At 57.7% G+C, this 13,680-nt stretch overlaps 1 protein-coding gene across 5 annotated transcripts in view; it reads right to left on the reverse strand.

Moving 5' to 3' along the window:
- CROCC (ciliary rootlet coiled-coil, rootletin) overlaps nt 1-13,680 on the reverse strand; it is a 40,777-nt gene that overhangs the window by 7,614 nt on the left and 19,483 nt on the right. For all 5 annotated transcript variants that reach the window (XM_041765932.1, XM_041765930.1, XM_041765931.1 and 2 more), the window contains exons 17-27: nt 13,178-13,408; nt 12,023-12,216; nt 11,611-11,738; nt 10,312-10,481; nt 8,541-8,720; nt 7,666-7,800; nt 7,218-7,361; nt 6,557-6,795; nt 5,913-6,072; nt 4,209-4,376; nt 2,664-3,036 (exon numbers count right to left, since the gene is read on the reverse strand). In XM_041765932.1, the coding sequence (XP_041621866.1) occupies nt 2,664-3,036; nt 4,209-4,376; nt 5,913-6,072; nt 6,557-6,795; nt 7,218-7,361; nt 7,666-7,800; nt 8,541-8,720; nt 10,312-10,481; nt 11,611-11,738; nt 12,023-12,216; nt 13,178-13,408 (2,122 nt within the window). The remainder of the gene's footprint in view (nt 1-2,663; nt 3,037-4,208; nt 4,377-5,912; nt 6,073-6,556; nt 6,796-7,217; nt 7,362-7,665; nt 7,801-8,540; nt 8,721-10,311; nt 10,482-11,610; nt 11,739-12,022; nt 12,217-13,177; nt 13,409-13,680) is intronic.

The following is a 13,680-nucleotide window of genomic DNA, read 5'->3' on the forward strand; positions in this document are numbered from 1 at the left end:
CCCAGGGCCTAGGCCAAAGGTGGACACCGCCACCTCCACATCTCCCTGCACTGAGTGCTTCCTATGGGCCAGGCACTGGGCTTCCTGACATCCTATTCCACTTTCATAATGATTGTCTGAGAAGTAAAGACCCATGTCCCAACTTCACAGCCTGGACGGGCTCAAAGCAATTAGGGGACTTGGTTGGCCTCAAAGCTGGGAAGATCCCAAGCTGAGATGTGGAACCAGGTAGCCCTATTTCCCGGCAGAAAAATGAACTTTGCTTGAAGAGGTGGGAGGGGCGGTGCGCAGACAGCGCGGCGCCTGAAGGTCAGCATCAGAACTGCAGGCGGGAGGTCAGCCTGGGCCAAGTGACCCCCAAGCTGCCCCCCAGCTCCCATCAGCTCCCATCAGCACCCATGGGACCCCTGAGCGGGACATCTACCCACAGCCCCTAGGAGCTCCCACCTCCACAGGGTGAAGCTAGCATCTTCACGGGGGCCTGCAAGGATTACCCAAGCAAATCCTTTGTCACCACGTCTCCTCCCATTCTCCACACCTTGCTCCCTGCCCTCCTGCTGCTCTGTCCTTTGCTGCTCACCAGACAGCGAACCTGCCACTCAGGACCTTCCACTTGTCCACGGTCTCTTCTCCTACCCATCCTACCTACCACCTCCCCAGCAGGGCTCCCCATCTCCCATACAAAGACCCCTGCCCTCGCCCCTGCCCTTGCTGCATCTTTATAAAGTGCCTTTACTGCAGGGCGCCTGGGCGGCTCAGTCTGTTGAGTGTCCAAGTCTCAATTTCAGCTCAGGTCATGACCTTGGGGTCCTGGGAATGAGCCCTAAGTTGGGCTCCACGCTCAGCGGGGAGTCTGCTTCTCCCTCTGCCCCTCCCCCTGCTCCTTCTCTCTCTCTCAAATAAATAATCTTAAAAAAAAAAAAAAAGGAGAAAATGTGGACACACACACAAGAAGGCCATGTGAAGGCTAAAGCTCTGCTGCCACAAGCCTTGGAACTACAAGCAGCCAGGAGAGGCCTGGGACAGATCCTTCCCTAGCGACTTCAGAGGGAGCGTGGCCCTGCCAACACCTTGATCTCAGACTTCTGGCCTCCAGAACGGTGAGACACAAATTTCTGTTGCTTAAACACTCAGTTTACAGTACTTTGCACTGGCGGCCCCGAGCAAATTACGATGTACAACCTCAAACAGAAACTCTGCGCTCACTAAACAATAGCTCCCCATTTTCCCTCCCCCAAGCCCCTGGGAACCCCTAATCTGTAGGCATTTCATATAAAGTTAGCTCATACTATACTTGTCCTTTTATGACTGGCTTCTTTCACTTAGCGTAACGTTATCAAGGCTCATCCATGTTGTAACGTGTGTCAGGATGTCAGTGTATTTTTTTTTTTTTTTGAGAGTGTGAGTTGGGGGGTACTGAGAGAGGGAGAGAGAGAGAACCCCAAGCAGACTCTGTGCTCAGTGCAGGCTCTGACACAGGGCTCGATCTCATGACCCTGAGATCATGACCTGAGCTGAAGTCAAGAGTCTGAAGCTTAAGCGACTGAGCTACCCAGGTACCCCAGAATGTCACTGCTTTTTAAAGCTGAGTAACATTGCTCTGTATGGATACACCATATTTTACTTATCTATTTATCTGTCGGTGGAGAGGTTGATTCTGCCCTTTGGCTACCGTGAATAATGCTGCTATGGACACTAGTATACACATATCTGTTCCAGTCCCCTTTTTCAGTTCTTTTGGTTATATACCTAGAAGTGGAATTGCTGGGGCACATGGTAATTCTAAGTCTTTTGAGGAGCTGCCAAGTATTTTCTACAGCAGGGGTGCTGTTTTATATTCTCACTAGCAATGCCCCTGGATGCGTTTTTTTCCTTACCTATTTTCCAGCCCTTATGTTCTCTATTTCATTTATATACCACTTTCACTGTCTGCTACTCCTATCCCTACACTATAAACTCCGTAAGAGCAGAAATGCTAGTCAGTTTTGTTTACTGCTCCAACCAACTGCATCCAGCACATAGTAGGTGCTTCATAAACATTGAATAACTGAGTGAATGTGATCCTGGGGTTAAATCTGCAGATTTGAAGAGGCAACGAACACCTCAATATCCCATACTGAATTGCCGGCTGTGCTAAGATTCCACGGGTTCTAGTCTAGGCCCTAGGAATCAAGATATCAGGGTGAGTCAAGGTGGATGCTCTGGACAGGTGTGCTCACACCCCCTGAAGCACAGGGCTGACTTCCCCGGGGTCATCCACCAGGCCTTAGGAGCAGCTGGAAGGGGTCTTAGGCTGGGTGTGTATCTGTCTGGCCGTGACATTGGGGTCACAAGGCTAGTATGGAGGGGTATCAAGCTAGGAGTGGGAGACTGAGGAGGATGGGGTGCTGATGGAGAGGAGTGGTGAGCACCGACTATAGTAGATGGAGCCTCAAAGCCTGGGCGGAGTCAGGGGCATTAAGAAGCAGCACCATCACCCCCTTGAAGATGAAGCAACCAAGGGAGCACAGATCAGCAGAGGGGAGGAGCCTTGGTGGACTTCCCAGAGGGAAGGGCAGTGACATGGGGTCAGGGTCTCAACTCCTCATCAAAGGAGAGGTGCAGCCCCCTGGAGCAGACCTAGGCAGGGGCCCGGCCAGGGATGGGGACCCTGCTCTGCTCACCTCCGGCCAGTGCGCTCCGGGTCGGGGAGCTGGGCGAGGGCAGCGGGGCCGGGCTGGGGGAGCGCCCAAGGCCCAGGCCCCGGCGCAGGGCTGAGCGCAGGCCGCCCAGCTGGACCTCGGCGGCACGCCGCTGCGCCTCCACCCGGGCCAGCTCGGCCTCCAGGCCTTGCCCCCGGCCCTCGGCCGCGCTCAGCCGCAGCCCCAGCTCTGCGGCCTCGGCCCGCGCCACCTCCAGCTTCAGCTCCAGGCTGCGGGCGTGGTCCAGCTGCTGCTTCTCCGCACCGCGCGCCTCCTCCAGGGAGCCCAGTAGGCCTCGCTCCCGGGCCCGGAACTCGCCCTCTTGTTCCTGCAGCTTCCTCTGGGCCCCCTGGAGCTGGGGCAGGGCCACACGGGGAGGTGGGGGTCAGCAAGGCCGCCCAGCAACCCGACACCCCACCTCCCAGACCCAACCCGGGGCCCCTCGCCAAAAGCAGCTTGCACAAGACCCAAGTTTTAGCGGTCCCCACACCCAGGCAAGATGTGCAGGAACAGCCACGGGAGTGTGGGAGTGAACTATTAGAATCTGCTTTCTCTCTTCCGTGTATAACGCCCTGTCGTATTAGCAATAAACTAACAACCAACACCTACTTGGATAGGACTTATCAGGGCCAGGTACTAAGTACTTTTAAAAAAAACTCCACTCTACCACTATGAATCATCTCCGTTTTACAGATGAGGAAACTGAGGCACACAGCAATGGTATGACTTACTCAAGGCCACATAGCTACTAAGTTGAGAGCCAGGATTCAAACCCAGGCCCCCCGGCTCCAGAGACTGTTCTTTTAACTACTGAGTTGTACCGCCTCTCAGTGCACATAATTTATCAATAAATCACACAACGGGGCATGTGCTAAAAAATTACGTTCTGATGGAGTGCATGGTCACACACATACCCCTCTGGTCTAGAGAATAAGTCACCCCCTCGTGGTCACCAGTTTCACTAGAAACCACCATCTATGGAGGACCTGGGAGCCAAGACCTATGGCAGGGCCCCCATCCCATGAATGCTCCGATGCAAGGAGAGGTCAAGTGACTTAGTCAAGGTCACAGTAGATTGACTACAGTGAAACAGCCAGAAAAGCAGAATGGAAAGAGAGCAGGCTCTGGAGTCAGATCTGAGCGGCTGTGTCACCTTGATAGACCCCTTGACCTCTCTGAGCCTAAGTGTCTGATTCTCTGTGTAAAAGGGGGTTAAGTATACCCACCTCATGAGGCTGCCGGGAGAATCAAACACGGTTATGCCTACAGAGCTTCCCCTCACCCCCACCCCCACCCCCCCCCACCCCCACCTCCATCCCCGCTACACAGTTCTTGCAGTTGTTATTACTATCACACCCGGGGAAGAGTCTCACAGAGTGGGGGACAGGGACGAGCCCTAGGGAGTGATCTCTCAGAATGACTCCAGCACTGGAGTCCCCCTGCTTCTTGCTGGTGAGAGGAAGCACAGGGTACCCCAGCTGTCTCCTGAGACCCTCCCCATCCACACAGCCCGCCCACCAGGGTTACCTCCTGCCGCACGGCCTCCATGCTGGCCTCGCCCTTCAGCAGCTTCTGTCGGAGGCCCAGGGCCTCCCGCCGGCCCTCCTTCTCTGCCCGCTCGCCCAGCGTCAGGCGGCCTTGCAACTCCACTAGCTCCCGGCCCAGCCTGGCGTTCTCACTGTCCAGCATCTTCATCTGGGGGAGACAGTGGACACAGGTAGGACCTCAGACCCTTCTCAGCATCCACAGCCCCTTCTAGCCCAAGGTGCTGAGGGCCTGTTCAGTTCTGCCCCATACCTTGCCCGGCCCGGGCACACGTGCACTCAGGACCCACTAATCTAGGGACACGAACACCAACCACCACCTCAAACCCACGGGGAACCTGTTTGAGCTCCAGCCATGCCAGGCCCTGGGCACCAGGACCCCCACTGGCCACCTCATCGTAACCACTCATCATGGGGAGTGGTGAACCCCCCATCAGAAGAGGAAGAGGAACTATAGGGCAGGAACCACAGCTTCCCAGCCACCTTTCTCTCTGGGTATGCCTGACTTTTTTTTTTTTTTTTGGTATGCCTGACTTTTATGGGGTACTTACCAGGTGTCCATCCCTGTTCTAAGCACTTCAATTGTATGAGCTCATTCATCTTTACACAAGTCTATAGGGGCAGGTACTAACATCACCCTTATTTAACAGATGAGAAAACTGAAGCTCAGAGAAGTGACTTGTCCAAAGTCACACGGCACACAAGCCGCAGACTGGAAGTCAATCTCAGACATGCGGAATGCAAAGGTGCGTCCTAAGCCCCTAGTTCCCCAGGGGAGGAGGTGGGGGGTAAGGCCAACTACCCCACAGCGCTGGAGTAAGGGGGAACACAGATCATCATGCTGTTGCACGAAAAGCGCCCAGCAAGAGCCTGGCACAGAAATGTGACTTCCTTTCAGGGACTCCTGTGGTTTCCCAGGACTTCAACCCAACAGGAAGGGACTTGAAGTGTTTGTAAACGGGTCTACTGATGGGAGATAAAGAGGATTAGGTATTCAGGCTGTGATATCTCTGGGCAAGGCAAAGCCTCGGAACCCAATGGGGCTGTCGCCTGTTCTGCGAGTCTTCTGGGAATGCCTGAGCCAACGATAGTTTTTATATTTTTAAACAGTTGGAAATGGTTTCTTTTTAAATGGCTGGAAGAAGATCCAAGAAGAGCAACATTTCTTCCATGTGAAAAATGATATAAAACTCAAATTTCAGTGTCCATAAACAAAGTTTTAATGGAACACATGCCCACGCATTTATGTACCCTGTGGGGCTGCTTTCTCGCTATAATGAGAGCTGGGGAGTTGCGACAGACTGTATGGCCTGCAAAGCTACAAATATTTACTGTTGGGCTCTTTATAGAAAATGTTTGCCAGCTCGTGATCCATCTCATGGGGGCTGCACCTCTTCTTGTTCACAGACTCCTCTGAGACTTGGACAAGAGCTCCAGACCCTCTTCTTGGAGAAAGGTGAATGACTACGTACATAACTGCGTACAAGTACACACACACACACACACACACACACACACACACACACACGTGCAGAGTTTCAGGGGTTCTTAAATTGAAAACACTTGCTAAATAGTTCAAAGCCTTGGGGGCCATGCAGGGGACCATGGAGGGAACCATGCTCCATAAAAGGGGGTGCTACTGGTCCAGCAGCAAGTGCCCAGCGAGGTGTAGCACCAGGGAGGGTACCTGCCGCCGGAGCTCCTGCAGCTCCCTGCGGGCCTCCAGCCGGGAGCGCTCCACCTCCTGCAGCCCAGCCCGCAGCTCCTCGGCCTCCTTGCCCACAGCCACCCGTGCCTCCGTGAGGAGCGCCAGCTTCTGCTCCTTGTCCTCGTTGGCAAGCTTCAGGCTGGAGTGGGGAAGAGACAGAGGTCAGAGGCAGCCACAGGTCCTGAGAAGAGTACGCTGTGGGGCTCTACACAGAGGCCTGCTCCTCTAATCCCTCCAGTGGGTCCGGCCAGCTCTTGGCCTAGAGGTGCCCCCCATGCTAAGTGACCACGTGGCCCCTCCTGAGCTAAGCCCTGTAGGGCTGGGGGCCAGGCCCGAGGCCACAAGACTCAGACTCCAAGGTCAGGACTAGTCTCCAGGGTGACCCAGCAGGTGGGGTCAGAGTCTGGACCCACCCTTGCCTGCCATACTTTTCCCCTTTTTTCAGGTAGAAAAATCATCTAAAACCACCCCAAGTGCCCAGCTGTGGTTCAAGGGCAAAGACTCTCCCTATCTGTGTGATTTCTCCAGAATCTTGGGGGTGAAGTCAGCTTCCAGGGACAAGATCCAGTGTGAAGGATGCGCTTGGTGAAGGACTCAGGGCTGGTCCCCTCGCGTCACCTCACCTGATCCGTTCACTCTCAGCCTTCTTCACTGCCGCCCGCAGCTCCTCGTTGGTCCGCCGCAGGGCCTCGCGCTCCTGGACACCCTCGCTCAGGCTGCGCCGCAGCTCGCTGGCCTCCTGGCGCTGGGCCTCGCGGCCATCCTGACCCTCCCGTACCTGGCGCTGGGCCTCCAGCAGCTCCCGCCGCAGCCCGTCCCGGGCATCCTCCATCAGGCGCAGCTGCGTCCGAAGCTCTTCTGCCTGGGAGGGTGGCAGGTCATCATGGGACACGGGACAGGCCCCACTCCAGCTGGGACTTGGCAGAAACCAGCCCACATCCGAGTCCCCAGCCACAGGCACCTACCCCCTCGCTCTCAGCAACTCAGACCACACGTGGGAGTTCTGATTTGGGGCACGGCATGCTGGAGTTGGTGGTATTAGGGCATGAAATAATCATCCACCGAGATCTTTCTATGGAGGGACATCAAGAGGGCAGGGACCTCCCCAGTGTCTTGAGTCCCAGATGTACACAACAAGGACTCAATAAATGCTTACTGCTTCCTTTCTGAGTTGGCTGTCCATTTGTTCTCACATGCAGGGACAGATCTGACACTCTTCTTTCTGGACCCCTAGCAGGCCAGGCCCCCAATGGCATTTAGTGAGGAGGGGGGCGGACAGCTCACCTCACGCGCGGAGGATTCCCGCTGCCTCTCCAGGTTTCGGGCCTGTTCTTGTAGCCTCTTCACCTCCTGGGCATGTGTGTCTGCAGCCTCCTCCAGCTGGGCCCGTAGGTCCCGCAGCTCGGATGTCAGAGCATTCACGGTGCTCTAGGACAGGCGGACTCCTCAGATGTGGGGCCACTGAACCCCACACCTGGCTCTTCAGTGGGGCCTGCTAGCTGTCCCCCTTCAGCCCCTCCTGCTGCCTGGCCAGGCCACCCGCTGATCCCCTGATGCCCAGTGAGTGCGGTCCCCGCACCGCTCTCTCCCTCGGCTATGCCGCCTCCCTTTGATGGGGACTCCCAAGAAAGGGCTGAAGCTCCCCCACGGCCAGGAGCCTTCCCCAGGGCTGAGCCATGCCCCTTCCCCGCAGACGGGGGCTGAGCCTCCCGCTCACACAGAGCTGCCCTACCCGGTCCTGCTCCTGCCGGCTCTGAGCATCTCTCTTTTGTCGCTCCATCTCCAGGGAGATGGTGGCCAGGCTGTGCTGTGTGCCCATCAGCTTCTCCGACAGTGCTGTCTTCTCGGACTCCTTCAGGGACAGGGCCTGGGCGGAGGCAGGGAGCCAAGGGGCTTGGGGGCTCGGTGGGTCACAGGGGCATGCTCGGGCTTCCTACCCCCCACCCTGGGGAAGGTGCCCACTGGGGGCTCAGGACCTTGTCTGGGTCACCGCAGCGGGCCACAGGGCCACGGTGCAGATTCACCCCCTCTGTAGCCCCAGAAAAGGCCACGGCAGCCCTAACAGTAAGTCTGGACAGGGACGCAACCTCGAAATCTTGCTAATGTGTCACAATCCTTGCCCTTCCTTATTCTCCTTTTACAGATGAGGAAACAGACTCAAGAGGTAAAGTGACTTGCTCAGGGTGACAGCTGGCGAGGAGACGGACGCAGTCCAGCCTGACTCCATTACATTACAGGCAAGTCAGGAGTTAGCTCTTTTGAGGGGGGTCACAGGGATGGCTCAGAAGGCAGTCCTGGGGGCTCCACGGCCAGCCCCTGGGGGCGGAACTGATGACGGACCCTCGGCCAGCTTTCCCGGCACTCCTGTATCATGGATGCAGCTGCTGCTCAGGGAACTCCCACCACGTAGAGGCATGGCTTGCTGAACATGGGTCTCAGCAATGCTTCAATGCCCCTTGGACCCCCCCCCATCCTGCAGGGGATGACGGTGTGCTCCAGAGAGGGCCTCGTAGCTCCTAGCTCCTAGCTGCTGGGTGGCTGACCAAGGACCAGCCCAGAACAGGGGCCCCTCAGGCAGTAGCAGAGGCCACACCAGGGCTCACGTACCTGCTGCTTCTCGCTCTCAGCCAGGAGGAGGCCCTCATCGCGCTCCTGCTGCAGGGCGGCAATCTCTTCACTCAGCTCTTCCTTCTCGGCCTCCAGTCGTGCCAGCAGCTCCTCCCGCTCCCGCTGCAGCTGACTCTGCAGCTGGGCCCGCTCAGCCTCCAGCTCCCGCCAGGCAGCCTCCTGCAGGCCAGGCCCAGGCACGTGTGACCCACGAGGCTGGGCCTAGACAGCAACTTCAGGGCCGCAAGAGCCACTCGCAGCCCAGACCCTGAGGGGCAGGGCAGGTGACCAGGTAACTACGAGGTGGGGTGAGTGATAAGGACTGTGACGGGGACACGCCGGGGCTGTGCAGGCCCCAGGGAGTGGCGGCAGCCTGGCCTGGGGGTCAGAGAACATTTCCCAAGGGAGAGATGGGCAGCAGTTAGCCAGGTCAAGACAGAAAAGCAACAGAAGCCCGGGCCCAGAGTCCAGCCCCAGAGATGGCCTGGAGGATAGAGAAAACCCGGCACGCCATTTAAGGTCCCTGGAGCTTGGATGACGAGGGGGACATGGTGAGCAAAGGAACCAGAGTCCCAGGCCTTAGCCGGGCCAGGCCCTATGGGCTGCAGGAGGGCCGGGACGATTCTGAGAACAGTCAGGGCAACAGAGAGCCTCAAGTCAGGGCAACAAGCAGTAATCTGAATTTGGGACTCAGGAGTTGTTCAAAGCTATGGAAGAAGGACCAGGATTGGAGCTCGGGTAGAGAGGGGCTGGGCGGGCTGTGGGGACGAAGGGGGGCGGGGGATGCAGAGCAGATGGACGGAAGAGCACAGATTTGGTGACAAAGAGGCCAAGTCAGAAGGTGCAGGAGGAGTCAGAGAGGACACGGGAGTTTGAATCCCTGGGGACTGGGGGGTGGGCGGTTAACAGACCCACAGGGCAAGAACAGCGCCTTCGGGGTCCCTCGGGGTCCCACAGGGACCAGGCCCCAGCGCCAGGCCTAGCAACTTTGGGAGGAGGCACAAGTGCTCCTTCTTCAAATGCTTTGCTGCCACCTGCTGGAGAAGTGAGACCGCATCTCCCCAAAGCCAAGAAGACCAGGCGGGGATGTGGTGCCCCACTGGTCACAGAGCGACAGCCCGGACCTCTGTCAGAGGCAGCCCTGTCCCACATGGGCGCCTCGGGTCCCTGGCCCTGAGGCCTGCTCTGGACAGTAACTCAGTGCCAAAGCAAGAGTGGAGCACTTAGGAAGTGCCAGTCATTACGCTAAACCCTTTATACAGATTATCTCGCCTCATCCTCTCCCCGTTATCACAGACAGGGAAATGAAGGCACTTTAGGTAACCTAACCAGGACGTGGCCAAGATCAGGTCCAAACCCAGGCAATGAAATTCTAGAACAAGTGTTCTTAGATAGCTCTGTTTTGGCTTCTAGTAACCTGGCTCTATGCCTTTCATGTGCTCAGGTCCCAGAGGGGTCTTTCATATGCAAACAGTACATCTTAGCAAATGAAAATGCTTCCCTACTATACATTAAATTAGGCCAGCATTTCCCAAATGTCTGGACCTTGTAATCAAAATCACTAGGACTGAACCAGATTAGGGGCCTGGCAATCCACATGTTTGATAAAGCATCCCCAGTGAATCTCAGCTGCCCTTAGGGTCTCTGGAACAGAAATGAAGTTCCATTTCACAGATTTGGAGACTGATGCAGAGTGAGAAGGATGAGTCCTCTGAGGTCACATTGGAGACACTGGTTCAGAGCCCTGCCTGCCCCAACCAGCTACCCGAACCTTCTCTTGCTGGAGTCGCTGCAAGTCCTCCTCGTGGGCCACCCGCTGCTCCCGCAGAGAGGCCTGGGCCTCCCGCTCAGCCTGCACCAGCTTCTGAGCCATCAGCTCCTTGTCCAGAGCTGCCTTCTCCTCCGTGGTTGTCACCTGTTGCCGTAGGCCCGCCAGCTCCCCTGCACAGGAGGGATAGGAGGAGGGAACAGGCTTGGGCCAGGACATCCCCACGGGGCAGCATCCTCAAACCAGACAAGCCACGTGGGTACGATCCCAGAGAGGAGAACAGGGGATCTAGGCTGCGTTCTCTTGGAGAAGCTTCTTGCCCTCCCTGAGCCTATTCCCCTATCTGCCACATGATCCCACTGGCCCTGTCCCCTTCCCCATCTACCTGGAATGGCTTTCAAAGGAACGAAATGACATGAGGAAGACCCCCCAGATGGGGAGGTTAGCCAAAGAGAACAACCCACATTATGGATTGAGTGCTTAGTAGGGGTCCGACTCCTGGCTGAGCACGCGAGAGATCTACTCTCACTGCAGCCTCACTATAACACACAGGCAGCTTATCTCGTACCCAGGCTACAGAGGAGGAAATGGAGGCTCAGAGGAGACAGGTAATTCCCCAAAGCTGCACAGTTTTCCAAAAGGCATTTCCTCTAATGACTGATTGTCATAAACACGCTTGCTGGGCTGTCAGCACTAAAGGACGTGACGACGGGGAAGCTACACCCCACTATGGACAATCCAAAAGCCATCTCCTGGGTCAGAAGCCCGCCAGAGACCGTCAGCATTTCCCCTCCTGGTTCTGTCTGGCTCAGGTAGATGTGGACGGGAAAGTTCATTTCCATGGCCCAAGTAGACGCCTAGTCAATGCTTGTTGAGCAAGAGGGACCCCCCCTAAGTTCAGACACTGGGCGGGGAACGTGGAGGGAAGCAGGGCTGGGAGCGTGGGGCTGAGAGAGTCCACGGCTGTGCAGAGAACTCAGACCACGCTCAGTGCCCTGGTGACGAGAAACAGCCACCACTCGCTGAACCAGGCACTGGGCCAAGGTCCTCACGTGCCCTTCTCGCCTCATCCTGGCAACAGCCTTAGAAGGTGAGCATCATCACCTCTGTCGGATGAGGAACCTGTGGTCCAGAGCGGGAAGGGGCTTGCTCGAGAAAGCTCGGATCTAAGTGGCAGTAGCAGCGCTGGGACTCAGGTCAGCCAGACTCCAAAGCCAGTGCTCCCAACATCCGGAGACCCCAGAAAGCAACAGGTTACAGCCTGGGCTGGAATTCCCTACCCCCAACCCAGGCCCCCCATACCAGTCAGGGCCTCCTTGGTCAGCAGCAGGGCCTGCCCATCGGCTTCCAGCTGCTCCCGGCGGGCTTCGAGCTGCGCCAGCTGCCGCCGCACCTCAAACAGGCTACCCTCCAGGGCTTCCTTCTCCAGGCTGCAGCACACACGATCCCTGAGGCCTTGGGACTCAGCCTCCCGGGCCCCAGGAAACTGTGACTCCCAGGGCGGGGCCAGCCGTGGGCCGGGCGCCAGCCTACCTGCCCAGCCGGGCCCGCGCTCCCTGGGGATGCCTGGGCCCTCGCTAGGACGTGCCAGCAAGCCTGGCTCCTAAGTAACTGTCCCAGTGGACCAATGCCAGGGTGTGGCTGGTCACCGTGTGGCCCCGAGCAGACCCCGCCCCCCACCCCAGGGTGGGCTGGGCAGAGCCTGAGGCCTTACCGTAAGCACGTGGCCTCCTCCGACAGGGTCCGGCCCTCGCGCTCAGCTGCCGCCAGCTGCACCGCCAGGCCGGCCCGCTCCCTGGCCAGCGCCTCCTTCTCCCGGGAGGCCCGCTCCAACGCCTCCACCTGCCGTTGCGTCTCCCTCCGTGCCTGCTCCAGCTCTTGTTCCCGCCCGTTCAGCTGCCGGGAGAGCTGGCCCCCACCCAGGCATTGTGAGCACCACTCCCCAAATCTCCCGGCTGCTCTCCAAGCAGCACCCCAACCCTGAGCCCAACCCGGGCCTGGACGGGCAGGTGGGAGACCTGGGTTCAAGCTCAGACTCTGCCCCGATGTGCTATGTGTACTTGGGACAAATCACAGGCTCCTCTGGACCTGCACTGTACACGCATACAAAAGTAAGTGTCCTCCCACAGTTTAGGGAGTAGCTTTCTGCACCCTAAGACTTTCAGAGGAGCTGAACATACAAAACAGACTCAGAGTGAAGACCTGGAGCCCTGCTCCCTATGCCTCATGGCCCATCCCCCGGAGCCCCTTCCCAGGAGCCCAGGCCCTCTAGGACAGACACTGTATAAAGGTTCCTGGATCCCTAAAACCCTAAGGTACCTTCCAGCTATGCCCTAAAAAGTCTGAGATTCTAATACAAAATTTATCTGGTATCATATCATGAATTTTTACTGAGCGCCCATTCATCTACCAAGTGCTTACACGGGTGTACTCTTCAGAACCATCTTTTGCGATAAGAACAACTAGCCTCGGGCAGCCCGGTGGCGCAGCAGTTTAGCGCCGCCTGCAGCCCAGGGTGTGATCCTGGAGACCCTGGATCGAGTCCCACGCCAGGCTCCCTGCATGGAGCCTGCTTCTCCCTCGGCCTGTGTCTCTGCCTCTCTCTCTCTCTCTGTGTCTCTATGAATAAATAAATAAAATCCTTAAAAAAAAAAAAAAGAACAACTAGCCTCGCATTACAGACAGGACAACTGAGGCATCGGGAGGTTGCGTAGCCCGCCCAAGGCTCCCAGCTAGCAAAGGGAGGGCTGGATTTAAACCCCGAATCAGGCTCCCAGGCCCGGGAGTTACGCCAGGACAGGATGCGGGAAGCTGGAGCCTGAAGCTCCTTCCCACCTGCCCCCATCGCCCCCCAACCCCGTACACCCACCTGCGCCAGCTGCTCCTGGAGCCTGCAGCGCTCCTGGCGCAGTGTGGGAAGCTGGTCCTCCAGGGCCTCCCGGGCCTGCTCTGCCACCCGCAGGGAGCCCTCCAGGCCCTGCTGCTCCACCTCTTGCTCCAGCCGCAGCTGCTCCAGCCGCTCCTGCTCCTCCCGCGCCAAGGAGGCCTCCTGTTCCACCTGCCGCTGCCGGCCCAGCAGGGCTGCCTTTTCCTCTTCTAGCTGAGGCAGCCAGGGGGAAGCCAACGAGCGGTCGGCTCAGCCCCTCCGCCTGCGGGAGGGGGTCCCACCCAGGACCAAGGATGCCCCCTCCCCTCCCCTCGCCCACCCATCCCAGCCAGCCCAGGCGAGGCTCCCTGGGGTAAGGGGCGGTCCCTTGGGCGTGTGGACACTGAGGAGGGGGCAGTACAGAGGAGGGCTCAGGGAGCTGCTTCCTCTCACGTGGAGTCAGGACAGAACAGAGAGAGAAAGAGAGGCAGCGGCCAAGACAAGGC

This window comes from Vulpes lagopus, chromosome 8, assembly GCF_018345385.1.
Source record: "Vulpes lagopus strain Blue_001 chromosome 8, ASM1834538v1, whole genome shotgun sequence".
Classification (NCBI taxonomy): Eukaryota; Metazoa; Chordata; class Mammalia; order Carnivora; family Canidae; genus Vulpes; species Vulpes lagopus.